We start from the raw sequence: 15,888 nt of genomic DNA on the forward strand, positions 1-15,888 counted from the left end.
TTTGTGCATGTATCTGTCCAATTTTCCCAACACCATTTATTAAAGAGACTGTCTTGACTCCATTGTATGCTCTTGCCTCCTTTGTCAAATATTAATTGAGCATAATGGCTTGAGTCGATTGCTGGGTTCTCTGGTTCCATTGGTCCATATATCTGTTCTTGTGCCAGTACCAGGTAGTTTTGAGAACAGTGGCTTTGTACTATAGCTTGATATCTGGTATTGTGATCCCTCCAACTTTGTTCTTTCTCAGGGTCTTTTTTTATTCTATATGAATTTTTTGGAGAGTTTGTTCTAGGTCTGTGAAATATTCCATTGGTATCTTAATGGGGATTGCACTGAATCTATAGATTGCTTTGGGTATATGGACATTTTAATGGTGTTGATTCTACCAATCCATGAACACGGTATATTTTTTCACTTGTTTATGTCTTCCTCTATGTCTTTTTTCAATGTCCTGTAGTTTTCCCAGTACAGGTCTTTTAACTCCTTAAATTTATTCCTTGGTATCTTAATTTTTTTTTATTGCAATGGTAAATGGGATTGTTTTTTTAGTTTCTCTTTCTATGAGTTCATTATCCTATATAATAAAAGGCTAATATTCAAATCATCTGAATGGTGGACCAACTGGTCGCTATGACACGCACTGACCACCAGGGGGCAGACGCTCAATGCAGGAGCTGCCCCCCTGGTGGTCAGTGTGCTCCCACAGGGGGAGCACTGCTCAGCCAGAAGTTGGGCTCACGGCTGTCAAGCACAGCAGTGTTGACAGGAGCCTCTCCCGCCTCCGCCTCCTTGGCAGCGTTAATAATGTCCGACTGGTGGCTTCAGACATCCCCCAAGGGTTCCCAGACTGCGAGAGAGCGCAGGCCAGGCTGAGGGTCCCCAAGAGTGCATAAATTTCATGCACCAGGCCTCTAGTTGGTGTATAAAAAAGCCATAGATTTCTGGGTGTTAATTTTGTATTCTGCTACATTTACAAATTCATTTATTAAGTCTGGTAGTTTTTTGATGGAGTCTTTGGCGTTTTCTATGTACAATATCATGTCATCTGCAAATAATGAGTGTTTTACTTCTTGTTTTCCAATTTGGGTGCCTTTTATGTCTTCTTCTTGTCTGATTGCTATAGCTAGTACTTCCAGTACTATGTCAAACAAGAGTGGTGAAAGTGGGCATCCCTGTCTTATTCCTCTTCTTAGGGGAAGTGGTTTTAGTTTTTGCCCATTGAGTATGATATTGGCTGTAGGTTTGTCATATATGGCCTTTATCATGTTGAGATATGCTCCCTCTATTCCCATTTTGCTGAGAGTTTTTTATCAAAAATGGGTGTTGGATTTTGTTGAATGTTTTTTCTGCATCTGTTGATATGATCATGTGATTTTTGTCTTTCGCTTTGTTTATGCCATGTATCACATTTATTGATTTGTGAATATTGTACCAGCCTTGCATCCCTGGAATAAATCCCACTTGATCATGGTATATGACCTTTTTAATATATTTTGTGGAGGGTTCTAGCATCTATGTTCATCAAGGATATTGGCCTGTAATTCTCTTTCTTTGTAGTGTCTTTATCTGGTTTTGGAATTAGGATAATGCTGGCCTCAAAAAAAAGAGTTTGGAAGTGTTCCTTCCTCTTAGATTTTCTGAAATAGTTTGAGGAGTATAGGTGTTATTCTTCTTTGAATGTTTGGTAAAACTCCCCTGTGAAGCCATCCAGACCTGGGCTTTTGTTCCGTGGAAATTTTTTGATTACTGCTTCTATTTTATCAGTTGTTATTGGCCTATTCAGGTTTTTTTATTGTTCCCAATTCAGTTTTGGAAGATTATATTTTTCTAGAAATTTGTCTATTTCATCCACATTGCCCAGCTTGTTGGCATATATTTGTTCATAGTATTCTCTTACACCCCTTTGTATTCCTGTGGTTTTAGAGGTTACTTCTCCACTTTCATTTCTGATTTTATTTATTTGGGTCCTCTCTCTTTGTTTCTTGATGAGTCTGGCTAATGGTTTATCAAATTTTGCTTATCCTTTTAAAGAACCAGATCTTGGTTTCATTGATTTTTTTAATTGTTTTTTTTAAGAGTATTTTGTTTTTGTCTATTCAAAAGCCGTTATATTAGAGTTTGATGAAATGATTTAAAATCATAGGAGAAATGTTAATGTTAATTGTTTATAATATTCTGAATAAAAAAATCTTAAATGGTTGTAATTTATATTTACAATGTGGTTTATACAAAGTTCATTTTTAATTTCAGATTTCCTAGTGAATACTCAAAGCACAAGTCAAGTATGCATACTAAAATTATTTTCCCTGATGCTGGCGTTATACATGTGTCATGGCCAATGCATGGATATTTATTGATGAACAGTTGATATTGAGCTATTGTGATGTTGAGCCTCCAGTGTGCCTGGGAAAGTGGGAATTAGGTTTCATGCATTAGGTATCATGTCACATTATTATTTCTTTCTGACTGAGGAGCAGGGACAGCTGAGAGATCAGTCCAGCTGAGGTGAAATATTCCCTCGGACCTCGGAGTAGTTATAATTCCTCCCACTTAAGATCCAGTATTGCCTTTTCTCAGTTTATTCTTCCCATGAATTTTCTCATTTCCAAATGGGTAATTCTTACACAGGTCTTCTGATATAGAATGCTTTGGTGGGAGGAGACAAAATTTCATCTGTCTTGCCAAGTCTGGGCCCCAGCTCCCTCCTTGTACCATTACCCCACTCCTACCTCAGCAGTAAGTGCCCTCTGAGTCCAGTTGCTCTTTACTGCTGGACTCCTTTGATTTCATGTCATACATTTGGAGAGAGGAAGAAGGTGATTGGGTTTTGCAGGATTTACAGGTAATTGAGTGACTGTCTGCTGGAGAGACCATCATGTGGTCAAATCTGTGAATGTGACCACCACACCTTTGTGCTGTCTGTGCTGAGCCCTAGAGCCCATGAGGACTAACATTTCAACTACATCATGACTCATTTAAGCCATGGAGGTGGTCGTTTTCCAGAATGCGGAAGCCTATAGCTCTGGAGGAGTAGAAGATCTAGGCCGGGTTGCTCTAGCACTGGGTTAAGCCCATCCTTTCATTAACCAACTTGTGATTTGGCAGTTAATATGCTTTTTGCTATGCTTTTTGCACCTTTTTCTTTTTACCTATAAAATGAGGATAAGAATACCTCAGAGAGCCCTAACTGGTTTGGCTCAGTCGATAGAGCAGCCGTGGGCAAACTACGGCCCGCGGGCCGGATCCGGCCCGTTCGGCTGTTCTATCCGGCCCGCGGAGACGAAAGAGCAGAGGGTTCTCTTGCTCTCCCCTCCGCTCCTTTACTTTGAATTTATATTAGTTCACACAAACACTCCATCCATGCTTTTGTTCCGGCCCTCCGGTCCAATTTAAGAACCCATTGTGGCCCTCGAGTCAAAAAGTTTGCCCACCCCTGCGATAGAGTGTCGGCCTGCAGACTTAAGGGTCCCAGGTTAGATTCCAATCAAGGGCATGTACCTTGGTTGCAGGCACACCCCCAGTTGGGGGTGTGCAGGAGGCAGCTGATCAATGTTTCGCTCTCATCAATGTTTCTAACTATCCCTCTCCCTTCCTCTCTGTAAAAAAAAAAAAAAAAAAAAAAAAAAAAAAAAAAAAATTAATAAAATATATATATTTTTAAAAAGAATACCTAAGAGAATTGTTATAGAGATTATTTAACAACTAGTGGCCCGGTGCACGAAATTCGTGCACGCAGGGGTGGTGTCCCTCAGCCCAGCCTGCACCCTCTCCAATCTCGGACCCCTCTAGGGATGGCTGGTTTAGGCCCGATCCCTGCGGCAGTCGGACATCCCTCTCACAATCTGGGACCAATGGTCCTAACCGCTCTCCTGCCTGCCTGCCTAATTGCCCCTAAGCACTTCTGCCTGCCAGCCTGATCGCCCCCTAACCGCTCCCCTGCTGGCCTGATTGATACCTAACTGCTCCGCTGCCAGCGTGATTGCTCCCAGCTACACTCCCCTGCTGGCCTTATTGCCCCCAAGGCTTTTATTGGTATAGATTATTTTGTATTAGTTTCAAGTTTTATGTTAGTTACAGAATAATGATTAGACAATCATATGCTTTACAAAATGTTCCCCAATATTTCCAGTACCCACCTGGCATCATACCGTCATTACAACACTGTTGACTATATTCCCTATTTAAATGACAATAGGTTTACAGGTTCCTTCCAATCTTTCTTTTGTGTTGCTCACTCTTCCTTTTCTTTCTCACTTCTTCCCTCATTTTTTTAATATAGTATTTCAATTGGCCCTCAAAGCTTAGCGAAGGCACTTGGACACGCTTAACCCATTTTACAGACCAGGAAACTGAGGCCAGTTCCAGTTGGCTGCAGAATTGGACTCAGCACACAGGGAGCCTTCACAGCCGTGCTCTCCGCCCTTCCTAAGGGGCAGCCGCAGGGCAAACAGAACAAACCTTCCCATCAGGCTTCCGAGCCTCATTGTTGAGCACCTCTTCATTTTAGATGCTCCACATTCTTTCCTCTCCCCCATACTCCGCCCCCATTCTTTACTGCCCCCCCTTCTGGGGAGCAGGTGGTAGGCTTCGCACTCACCATGCAGGTGCGCACTGCCATGGGGTGGGGTGGGGTGGGGTGGGAACTGGAGTTGGGGTGGGTGTGGGCTTGCTTTTGAGGCAAGGCAGGAGCATGAGTCGCCGCCTCTCAAGTGCGAAGGCCACCGGTGCGAGGCCGGTTAGCACTGAGAGCTTCGCCAAACCGCTGCAGTAGTGTACCCGGCAGTGCAGCACCCCTCCACTGAGGTGGCGCTGCCCCTTAACCCCCACTTCAGGGCTGTGGGTCCGCACCCCTCCACCCGGGAGTCCTTCCAACACCGGCAGTCATCGCCTCTTGTTTCCCGCTGGGCCGACCCGCGCCTTGGGGCCACTGCAGAACCTCGCTCTCCGCGGGCGAGGCAGATCCCCGCCTGCCGGCCCCCTGCCCCGGCCCAAGCCCTCTCTGGTGCACCCCACCTTGGCTCCGCTCTGTGCCCCTTGGGCCGCCCGCCTCCTGACCAGCTGCTTCACTGAAGCTGCAACACTCGCCCGGGCGCTGCTCTGTGCCCCTTGGGTTGCCTGCCTCCTGGCCGGCTCCTTCGCCAAAGCCACGGCGCTCGCCCAGGAGCCGCCTCTCAAGAGGGCCCACAGCCAGGCCTCTCATGCTGCTAGGTGTCCACCCTCTCTGTTTCATGTCTTGAACAGGCACCCGGTTCAGGCACCCTGCGGCCCAGCCACATGACCTCCGAGCAGCCTGGTAGAGTCAGTCTCCATGAACCTGTGGATCTGTGGCCAGAGGCCTGGCCTGGGTCTCAGTAACCCCATGCCTGCTAGAGAGGACTGTTGGAGGAGGACCGGAGACAATCAGTCATTAGCTCCCCAACTCCAGAGGAGGCACCACAGGCTCACGTCCCCACCCGGGCCTGCTGCACGCGCAGCCTCCTGAATGGTTGTGATGTTACATAGTAACGGACAATTTGCATATTCCTCTATTATTATATAGTATTCCTCAATTTCACAAACATATATTGAGTCCTGCTATTTGCCATACACTGTCTGAGTGCTGATGATCCAGTAGCCTCTTCTTTCAAAAAGTGGAGTTGGAGACAGTAAATCAGTATGTAATATGACAGGTGTGGTAAGTGCTATGAAGAAAATTCAAGCGGATCAGTGAAGGTAGAAGGTAAATGGGGGTTGCTATTTCATATGAAGTAGTTAGAAAGGTATCTCTGAGAAGACAGTAATTGAGCAGAAACGTACATAAAGTGAGGAAGCAAGCCATGTCCCTGCATGGACACTAAGCATGGAGTGTTTGAAAAGGCCCCGGGTCAGCAGTGAGGCAGGAGTATGGGGTTGAGGGGACATGATAGGGATGAGATATGTGGGGACTGGTAGGCAGGTCTGGCAGGGCCTATAGCCCATCATGAGGGCTTTGGGGTTTGCTCTAAATTAAACCATATAATAGTTTTGAAAAGAGGAAAGACAGATCTGCCTTCCAATCCTATATAATAAGACTAATATGCAAATTATCCCATTGGGTGGTCGTTCGACTGGGAGACTGGGAGTTCGACTGCTCACTATGATGTGTGCTGACCACCAGGGGGTGGCATGGAACATGGCGGGTGGCGCAGCACTGGCAGCAGGTGGCCCTGACAAGAGCAGAACCACACAACGGATGGTGAGCAGGTGAGCGGGCTGCGCCAGGCCAAGGCAGGTGCAATCGGGGGCCCAGGTGCTGCCCAGAGCCCAGAGGTCAGCTGGGACCTGCCCTTCCATGCCAGATGCTCGCTTTTCGATTGCCAACCAAGCCTAGGGACCGCACTGGTGCACGAATATTTAAAAATAATTCCTCTGGTTGCTAAGCTGAAAACAGACTGTATAGGTGGGCAAGCATGAAAATAGGTAGAATAATTAGGAGGACATCTCAGTAATCTAGGTGGGAGATGGTGGTGAACTAGAATAACAGCAGAGGTAGTGAAAAGAGGTCATATTTTGAAGTTAACAGGATTTGCTCATGACTTAGATGTGGCTGTGGCGTATGAGAGAAACAGATGTGTCAAGAGTGAGTTCAAATTTTTGGCCAGGCCACCATGAAGAAGGAATGCCATTTGCTGAACTAGGGCTCCAGTGGAAGTGAGGCTTGGAGAGAAATGAAGAGTTCATTGTTTGCATGTCCATAAAATTTAAGATGTCCATTAGATATCCAAATGGAAATGTCAAATAGCCAATTGAATGCAGGAGTCTGTGTTCAAGGGAAAATTGGAGTGGAGATAAATGTTGCAAGATCCTGGCCATGGAAGTGAAAGCTGGATGAGATCATTAAGGCTCTGACTATTGATGGAGCAAGAAAGGAGACAGAGCCATGGGCACCCTAAGGTGCAGGTGGTTAGTGAGACAGAAGACAGGTGAAAGGCATGTGTATCAAATGCTTCTAGTAGGTAAGGAAAGGACTGAGAAGTGACCACCGTCTGCATGCAGTATGTGGATAAGAAGTACCCAGGACGGCCTTGCTTAATTAAATAATCAGTGTTTAATTACATTTAGTTTTCTCCCCACCCCCGTGGTCGGCAAACTGCAGCTCGCGAGTCACATGCGGCTCTTTGGCCCCTTGAGTGTGGCTCTTCCACAAAATACCACGGCCTGGGCGAGTCTATTTTGAAGAAGTGGCATTAGAAGAAGTTTAAGTTTTAAAAATTTGGCTCTCAAAAGAAATTTCAATCGTTGTACTGTTGATATTTGGCTCTGTTGACTAATGAGCTTGCCGACCACTGCCCCACCCCCTTGTCTTTGTTTTCTGGTTTTGATGGCAGAAAACCTCACCCAAATAAGTGCCTTAGCCAACCTATGTCCTGAAAGCCTTACTTGGAGAAATACTGTCCTAAATCACTCCTGCTTTAAATTTACTTGAGTCAAACTCAAGCCCTCCTGGTGAGACCTTTGTTACATTCTTCTTAAAATCACAGGGCTTCTGAATTGGGACGACGTATGTATCATCTCTTTAAACTATAAAAACAGTAACTCATAAACGTGCAATAGTATGTGGTCTATGAAGAAAGAAGAGGAGGAGACCAGCATTCTGAAGGGCTTATGATATTCTCCGCACAATACCTTCACATATGTTCTTTCTCATTACATACATTTATGATATATATTAAATGTCAAAATTTATTTGGGCTGGGTGGGGGTGAAGGGATTGAGCAAAAAAGAAAAAAGAGAGAAAACTCATGGACACAGACAACAGTGTGGTGATTGCTGAGGGGAGAGAGGAGGTGGAGGAGGATAAAGGAGGAATAAGTGGTGATGGATGGAGACTTGACTTGGGGTGGTGAACACATAGTAGACTCTATTAAATAGAGGGTACAGATGACGTATTGTGGAACTGTGCACCTGAAACCTGCATATGTTTGTTAACCAGTGTCACCCCAATAAATTCAATTTAAAAAAAGGGGGAGGGATTTGAGTAGCCCCTTTACATGGTAGTAACTTGGTTTTTTGGCAAGTTCCATATCTAATGTAATGAATAAATGGAGCACAGCAAGTCATCATGTCTGTGATTTTCATTTTACAAATGCTGACTAAATATATTCTTAAATCTCCTGATAATTTTATAGTGATATTCACCAAGTTTTATTCTTTTCTGAAGACATCTTCAGAAAATTGTTTAGCACTTCACAGTTTACAAAGCACTTTTTAAAAAAATCTTATTGTTGAAAGTATTACATGGGTCCTCCTTTTCCCCCCATAAACCTCCTTCAGCCTGCTCCTGCCCCCACCCCCCCCCAGGTCCTCACCAAGCCATTGTCTGTGACAAAGCACTCTTATACAAAAAGTATTTGAGCCTTAAATTATCTCTGTGATGTAGGCATATTAGTTATATTAACTTGATGGTTTTCAAAAGCAGATATCCATTATGCCTTCTTCCTCTATATCCTGTGCTGTGTTGCATTGTATACTTTCAAGTTTCACATTAATATGCTAAACTATTCTATGTTTATATAAATAAAGAAATTAGATTCTTTATAGAATACATCTGAATTGTTTATTGGCTACGGGCTAAATTTCTATAATGCTGAAGATAGGGCAGTGGGGTAATAGGTTTGGATGTAGAAAGACAGGGGGATGTTACTGGAGAAATAGAAGTTCACATCTAATTGTAACAGATTTTAATGGTCACAGCAAAATGTACAGAAGTAAGACCTGGTTGAGGGCAGGGGGTAGGGGTCTCGAGGAAGGAGGAAGCGGGGGAGGGAATGGGAGATATCTGTAATACTATCAACAAAAAATATATATTTAAAAAATATACAGAAGTGATGACAGACAGATCCTTGCCTGTCAGTGCAAATCAAAACTCAAAGTAAAGTGATTTTAGAAAATTCAGAGAATTTTAATATAATTATCATTCTATTCTTTTGGGAATTGCTGTGACCTAAAATTTGTTTGCATCCTGGTATTGAAGAATTCTTGCAGATAGGTTGATAAGGGTTTGAGCCAGTAAACATTTTAACTCCATGTAGAGTTTCCATTGTCCTTTCTGTATTATAGGAGGATACAGGTCAGTACAGCTTTCCTTGCCTATGATTTTTCACTGAAATATTTTCAGCCTGGTGTAATTACTGCTGACCCTTGAACAACATGGTGGTCAGGGGCACTGTGATTAAATTGACTCTCCAAAAAGTTATCCCTTGGTATCTGCAAGGGATTAATTCCAGGACCATGGTCTGCCCAAAGGAGACCAAAATTCTTAGTTGCTCAAGTCCCTTATATAAAACTAGAGGCCCGGTGCACGAAATTCGTGCACAGGGGGTGTGTGTCCCTCAGCCCAGCCTGCACCCTCTCCAATCTGGGACCCCTTGAGGGATGTCTGACTGCCCGGGATCGGGCCTAAACGCACAGTTGGACATCCCTCTCACAATCCAGGACTGCTGGCTCCCAACTGCTTGCCTGCCTGCCTTCCTGATTGCCCTAACCGCTTCTGCCTGCCAGCCTGATCACCCCCTAATCACTCCCCTGCCAGCCTGATTGATGCCTAACTGCTCCCATGCCAGCCTGATTGCCCCTAACTACCCTCCCCTGCAGGCCTGATCACCCCTAACTGCCCTCCCCTGCAGGCCTGATCCCCCCAACTGCCCTCCCCTGCTGGCCATCTTGTGGCAGCCATCTTGTGTGTTGGAGTGATGGTCAATTTGCATATTACTCTTTTATTAGATAGAATAGAGGCCTGGTGCATGGGTCGGGGCTTGTTGGTTTGCCCTGAAGGGTGTCCCAGATCAGGGTGGGGGGTCCCTTGGGGCATGGGGCGGCCTGGGGAGGGCCCTGTGGTGGTTTGCAGGCCAGCCACCCCCCCCCCCCCCGGTGACCCAAGCAGAGGCCCTGGTATCTGGGATTTATTTATCTTCTATAATTGAAACTTTGTAGCCTTGAGCAGAGGCCAGGGCAGGCCAGGGTGGGTGGGAAGCTTGGCTTCCTCAATCACCAGGTGCAACCCATGCCTCCTGCTCTCTCCAGCTCCGTGGCTGCCACCATTTTTGTTGGGATTTATTTATCTTCTATAATTGAAACTTTGTAGCCTTGAGCGGAGGCCAGGGCAGACGGGAAACTTGGCTTCCTCCATTGCTGGGGGCAACCCAAGTCTCCTGCTTGCTCCAGCTCTGTGGCCACCACCATATTTGTTGGGTTAATTTGCATACTCGCTCCTGATTGGCTGGTGGGCATGGCTTGTGGGTGTAGCGGAGGTATGGTCAATTTGCATGTTTCTCTTTTATTAGATAGGATGGCATTGGACAATGCATACAGTCGGCCCTCCACATCTGTGGCTTATTCACCACATGCATGTGAAACCCAGGGATACAGAGGGTCAACTGTATATTTACTGAAAAAATCCGCATATAAGTGGACCTGTGCATTTCAAACTTATGTTATTCAAGGGTTAATTAATTGTACTCTGTCAGATTCAACCTTGCATTATATTCTATTTCCTGTTGAGGAATGACTGTGTAAAAAATATATTATCTTGCTTAGCATGGTATAAGCTTTTTAATGACTGGTTGATGCCTGATTCACCTTTGTTACTTCTCAGAGTTTAGCTCAGTGCCTTGTACATAGCAGGAATTCAATAAACATGAATCGAATAGACTTGAATTAGTATTGGTCACTGTTGTATTGGCTGCATTATTCGGTGATAAATATAAAAGGAAAACGTATGATTAGCAAATAAAGATATGATCTTATTGACTTTCTCTTTTATTACTTTATTTGATATGTACTGTTTCTGACGCTGTTTTTATATATAGCTATTTACCAATTTACCAATGTACCTTAACAAAACTTAGGGATGAGATGTTGCCTTATATTTTAAATCCAATTTTTTATAAGAGAATTGCTATTTGTGGGCAAAATGTGACTATTACAAACCCTTAATACTTTCAAATTACCTGAAAAACACTGTATTTGGTGGCTTTAGATATATTTATTTCAGTCTCTTGATTTTAGTAGTGAACCATATGTCCTGGAAATTCCATGACATGAATATAAACCCCATGACAAAATGTGCTTATACATTTTCAAAAGCCAGGATTACTCTTTACTTAACAGAAATTAGCCTTTCAGGTTTAAATTATAATCAATTTTCTAAAATTGCTTTAGTTTGAGTTTTGGTTTACACTGACAGGCAAGAACCTGTCTGTCACTTCCGTACATTTTGCTGTGACCACTGAAGTCTGTTACAATCAGATGTGAACTTCTGATATCCCCTGTCTTTCTATACCCAAACCTATCACCCCACTTCCCTATTTGCAGTATTATAGCAATTTAGCCCGTAGCCTATAAACAATTCAGATATATGGGACACCACTTTTTTCCAACTATAAAGAGTCTAATTTCTGTGTATGTGTGGACATTTTAATAGACATTTTCTGAAGTTTTGTTTTTTTGTACATGATAGTACAGGGAAACTCAAACATGAGTGGTTTCTGCAGAAAGATTCTGAAGGGGACACACCTTCACTTATCAACTGGCCTTCCAGGTATATTCCAAATTGAAACTCTTGGCTTTTGTTTCCTGAGTGCTTCTCTCCCTGCTGCCTTGCCTGCTGCTTCTCTCATCACCCAGTGCTAATTCTCTTTCTAATGGCAGTGCATTTGAAAATCATGTGTTCAGAAAGAGCTGCTGGAAGTTACTTCCTAATCATTTGCTTTTCTCCTTCAAATGTCCTAATCTCTCCTCTACTAGCATTTCCTTTTGCTTCTCTTTTTGAAACCTTTTTACTATACCTCTTGTTTTTGTTCTCTCTCGCCACCTCCCACACTGCCAGTCTACCTGGCACTTTTGGGTTGCTCCCCTCCTGAGGCCAGCTACTCAGCTGGTGTCCCATCTTGTCAACACCCTCCTTCTTTTCATGTCTCCTCGTCTCTAAACCAATAGTTAATTATCAACAGTTAAATAGAGAGCCTGTGGTTTTAAAAGCAGGCAAACCCCCCATCATTTCATTTTTCAGATTGGAGGCTGGGAGAGGCGGAAGGAGTAAGAATGAATAAGTCATTGGCAAGACAAAGCATCCATATATTGAGTTTCTAACAGTCTTTGTTCTCAGCTGAGGACAACATTCAGATTGTCTCTGATTAGAAGGACACATTCCATGGGAAAAGTTGAACCACATTTCAGTCTTCTTTTGATTAACAAAGCTTGTAAATATGAAAATATCCAACACTGGCTAGTCTGAGAAAAATAACAACTCAGAATCCCTTTTCCCCTAAATTGTTCATAGTAACTGCCTTTCGTGTGTCTTTGTTTTTCTTTAATGAAGTATATATAGATATTCTGCATCTCATGTTGGAAAGCATGGAGGTGTTCACATCAAAGTTAGCAAGGTGAATTGGTCATTTAAAGAAATAGTCTCTTCCTAAAGGTATATATCAGAAATAATTATTTTTGATGACTAATCTTAAGTAAATAAAGGTTTTACATTCCCCAAGAAATCACTTTTCCTACTTCAAAGGCATTCTTTATTTTTAGTAATCCATTCCTAAGCAGTTTCAATAGTTTCTCATTTCTCACTATGTGATATTTCAAAAAATAAGAACTAGCTAGGACTATTAAAGCCACGTGTTTTGCAAATATCAAGTTACATACATTTTGTCACTATTCTTTCCCTTTAAAAGATAAAGCGACAAAGGCAGGTAAGTGCCTGAGACCACACTATTAAGAACTAGCTGAGCCAGGCTTTGAGCAGAGGTCTCCTCCAGCCCCATGGCCAGAGCTTTGGCTACTTTGTTTCTGCAGTGATGGAAACATAGAAAAGTAGTTTTAAAATGGATTCAAGTTTTGCTGTCAGAAACAACCAGAGTAATCTCTTTTTACATTACTTTTTAACTAACAGCCTAATAGCAATTGCTATTTAAGAGGAGAGAAAATGTTCAGTTTATTAATTCTTTCAACAATGATCTTTTCTCTAATATTCTTCCGAGTGCTACACTTAGTAGTAATGATGACCAAACTGGTGACATGTCTTCTGAATGAATGAATGCAGTCTGCATTGCATGAAAAGCTTGTGAATGTTGAGGTGTGCGTTTGGAAGAGGTGATTATTTGTTGTATCTTGAACTCAATAAAGAAGTAATCATGAATACTCTTACATTTCCAGAAGATGATGAAATCACATTTGGTCAGTAGGTGTAGGTATGCCTGGACTCTACCTACAGTCATATGCTAGGCCTGTACATGCAGAAAGCTTGCTGTTCACAGCACCAGCCCCAGTGTGCCCTCGTGCATACTACTGGTGTGCATTGAGGGATTTTTCTGTGGCTTCTGGGTATTCATTTAGTTAGAAGGCATCTATTCTCTCCCAGGAGGGCATCTGACCCCTGAGCTTTACGGGTAGAGTTAGTTTTGCACCACCCTGGCATTTGAATGCACATTTGAAAACTCCTTTCAAAATCATTCATTTTGCAAGCAGTGGGCTTCTGATATTAACTACCCAAAATGCTTCTCCACAAATTGTTCTCTCTTTGGTTTTATTTCTGTTGACTGGTAATCCATGATGCATGCATGCTTCTTTCCTGTTAAGTAGTTACTGCTCTTTGCAATTTAAACCTTTTTCTTTCTTAAAGAGTTAAAGTTAGAGAAAAATTGGTGAAAGAGGAGAGTGCTCGCAGCAGCCCTGAACTTGCCTCAGAGTCCTTAACTCACAGGAGATGTCAGCCCGTGCCAGGGCATTACCTGTCCTTTCATTCAGAAAACTTGGCCTTCGATAGGGTCACGAGCAAGGCAGCCAGCTCTGCACGACAGCCGATCCGTGGCTATGTCCAACCAGCAGATCCCGTGCACACTGCCATGCTGGTGACCTCAGAAACCCCAGAAAGTGTGTCTGAATGCAGCTGGGTGGGATCAGCCACCCAGAATGTCATAAAGCCTCCTGTCCTGAAGGTTCTCGAAGGTGAGAGAAGAGATACCCCCATTCTCCATATTTGTGAATCACAAGCAGAAGAAGATGTGCCCCTTGCTGAAGCTCTCAAGAAAAGCAGGAAAGCACTCTTGGATTTAGAGGACGGGGGGCTTGTGAGAAGCCACGAGGACACTTCTGGAAATGAGGACTTGGGTAAGCCTGCCGTTCTTGGCACCATCACCTTAGAACATCACAAGGAGCCAGAAAGTCTTTCACACCCACCTCAAGCTCAGCACCAGTTCACTGAGAGAATGGGCAGGAGTGAAATGGTTTCCTATGTTCAGAGCGAGCCTGTATCCCAAGATGCCAGAGTGACAGGTCACAAGAAAGAAGCACCTAGAAGGAAGCGCAAGGTCCTCACCCGCTCCCTGTCTGACTACACGGCCCCCCCTCAGCTCCAGGCCCTGAAGAGTAAGCACCCAGCTGCAGAAGGACAGCTGGAGCTGCAGGGTCCCAAAGCTGAGGGGCGCCACTTGGAGCTGAGCGTGCTGGACACCAAGGTCTCTGTTGCACAGCTCCGAAGTGCATTTCTGGAGTCTGCCAGTGCCAGCAAGAAACCTGAACTGTAGGTGATGTTTCAAAAGTCCTCCTGATGTGTCACTTGCACGTCCTTGGCAAAATCATTAATTTCTCAAGTTGTATTGCGTCCTGCATTGAGTCACATTTAAGCTTAGCTCACAAGTGTGCAGGGCAGACCATATAGGACATGGCTCCAAAACTACCATTCTGCTTTGCCTACTAATGGGGAGCTGGAGGATTGGGTCTCTGGAATGCTCCATCTCCTTTGCATGCATGGGAGAGGGATGCAGTGGGATATGGTGATGTCTGTGCCTTGACTCACTGAGATGCATAAACCTTTGCTTTATTCTCTCTCTCTCTCTCTCTCTGTCTCCCCGGTCCTCTGTTATATCCTCTCTCCTGATGATTCTAAAAGCCAATCACGGCTTGAGAGGTCAACCAAAGGAGTTGGCTTGTCTACCAGTGTGGAACGGGAGAGAGGTTCCCAGAAACCACGACGCTATTTTTCTCCTGGTGAAAGTAGAAAAACTTCTGAGAGATTTAGAACTCAACCTATAACCTCAGCAGAACGAAAGGAATCAGATAGGTAGGCACATGTATGTCTAGGAACTAACTCACACAGGATTTTCATCACAGTGATGATCCTGATGCTGTTTAAATGGGATGTGGTGATTCCATAGTTCTTCCATCTAATCTATAAGGAATATTTACTTGGCTGATATAAATGTATTTTTAAAGAATGTTATCCTTGACAACAGAATCCCAAGATACTGTTTTAAATTGCACTCAAACTGTAAGAAGAAAAATTTTTCTTCATTTAATGTTTTTAATTTCTTATGCCCTTGTTAAGTTAGAATCCAAGTTGAGTATTCACCATATTTTAAAATAACTGAGGAATATTCATTTTTAAAATGTCTGCCTGCTTGTTGTATTTGAGTTTTGTGTTATCACTTGATTATCCCTGGAAATGATAAGGTTTATCTAAAAAATCACCATCAGTCATGTTGAATAAGTCACATTTGATTCTCGTTTGTCTCCACAAGGTGTCCACTTGGCTGGGCTGTGTGCACATGCATTCTATGGTGTCTGTTAACTGTACATATATATTCACAACTAGAATTACTATCAGGATAATATTCTTTAAGAAAATTTAATTGCATTTTTATTTTTATGATAATTTATATGGACCATCTACTCCCACCAGCTAATTTTTTATTATTATTTGCTAATGTCTTTCCTAGGTCTACTTCAAATTCAGAAATGCCAACTGCTGAGGGCAAGTATCTGTTTTCCTTTTGCTTCTTCATCATCTCCCCCAGATTAGATTTAAATAAGATTTTTGCTTTTTTGAGAATGATATTACCATGCATACCTATTTCTTACTCCTTTGCA

General features: G+C 43.3%; 1 protein-coding gene across 1 annotated transcript in view; it reads left to right on the forward strand.

Moving 5' to 3' along the window:
• SVIL (supervillin) overlaps positions 1–15,888 on the forward strand; it is a 182,320-nt gene that overhangs the window by 88,667 nt on the left and 77,765 nt on the right. The window contains exons 10-13 of the mRNA XM_080678887.1: positions 11,480–11,560; positions 13,643–14,542; positions 14,912–15,082; positions 15,738–15,772. Of these exons, the coding sequence (XP_080535013.1) occupies positions 11,480–11,560; positions 13,643–14,542; positions 14,912–15,082; positions 15,738–15,772 (1,187 nt within the window). The remainder of the gene's footprint in view (positions 1–11,479; positions 11,561–13,642; positions 14,543–14,911; positions 15,083–15,737; positions 15,773–15,888) is intronic.

Source organism: Plecotus auritus, assembly GCF_963455305.1.
Source record: "Plecotus auritus genome assembly, chromosome: 1".
NCBI classification, from domain to species: domain Eukaryota; kingdom Metazoa; phylum Chordata; class Mammalia; order Chiroptera; family Vespertilionidae; genus Plecotus; species Plecotus auritus.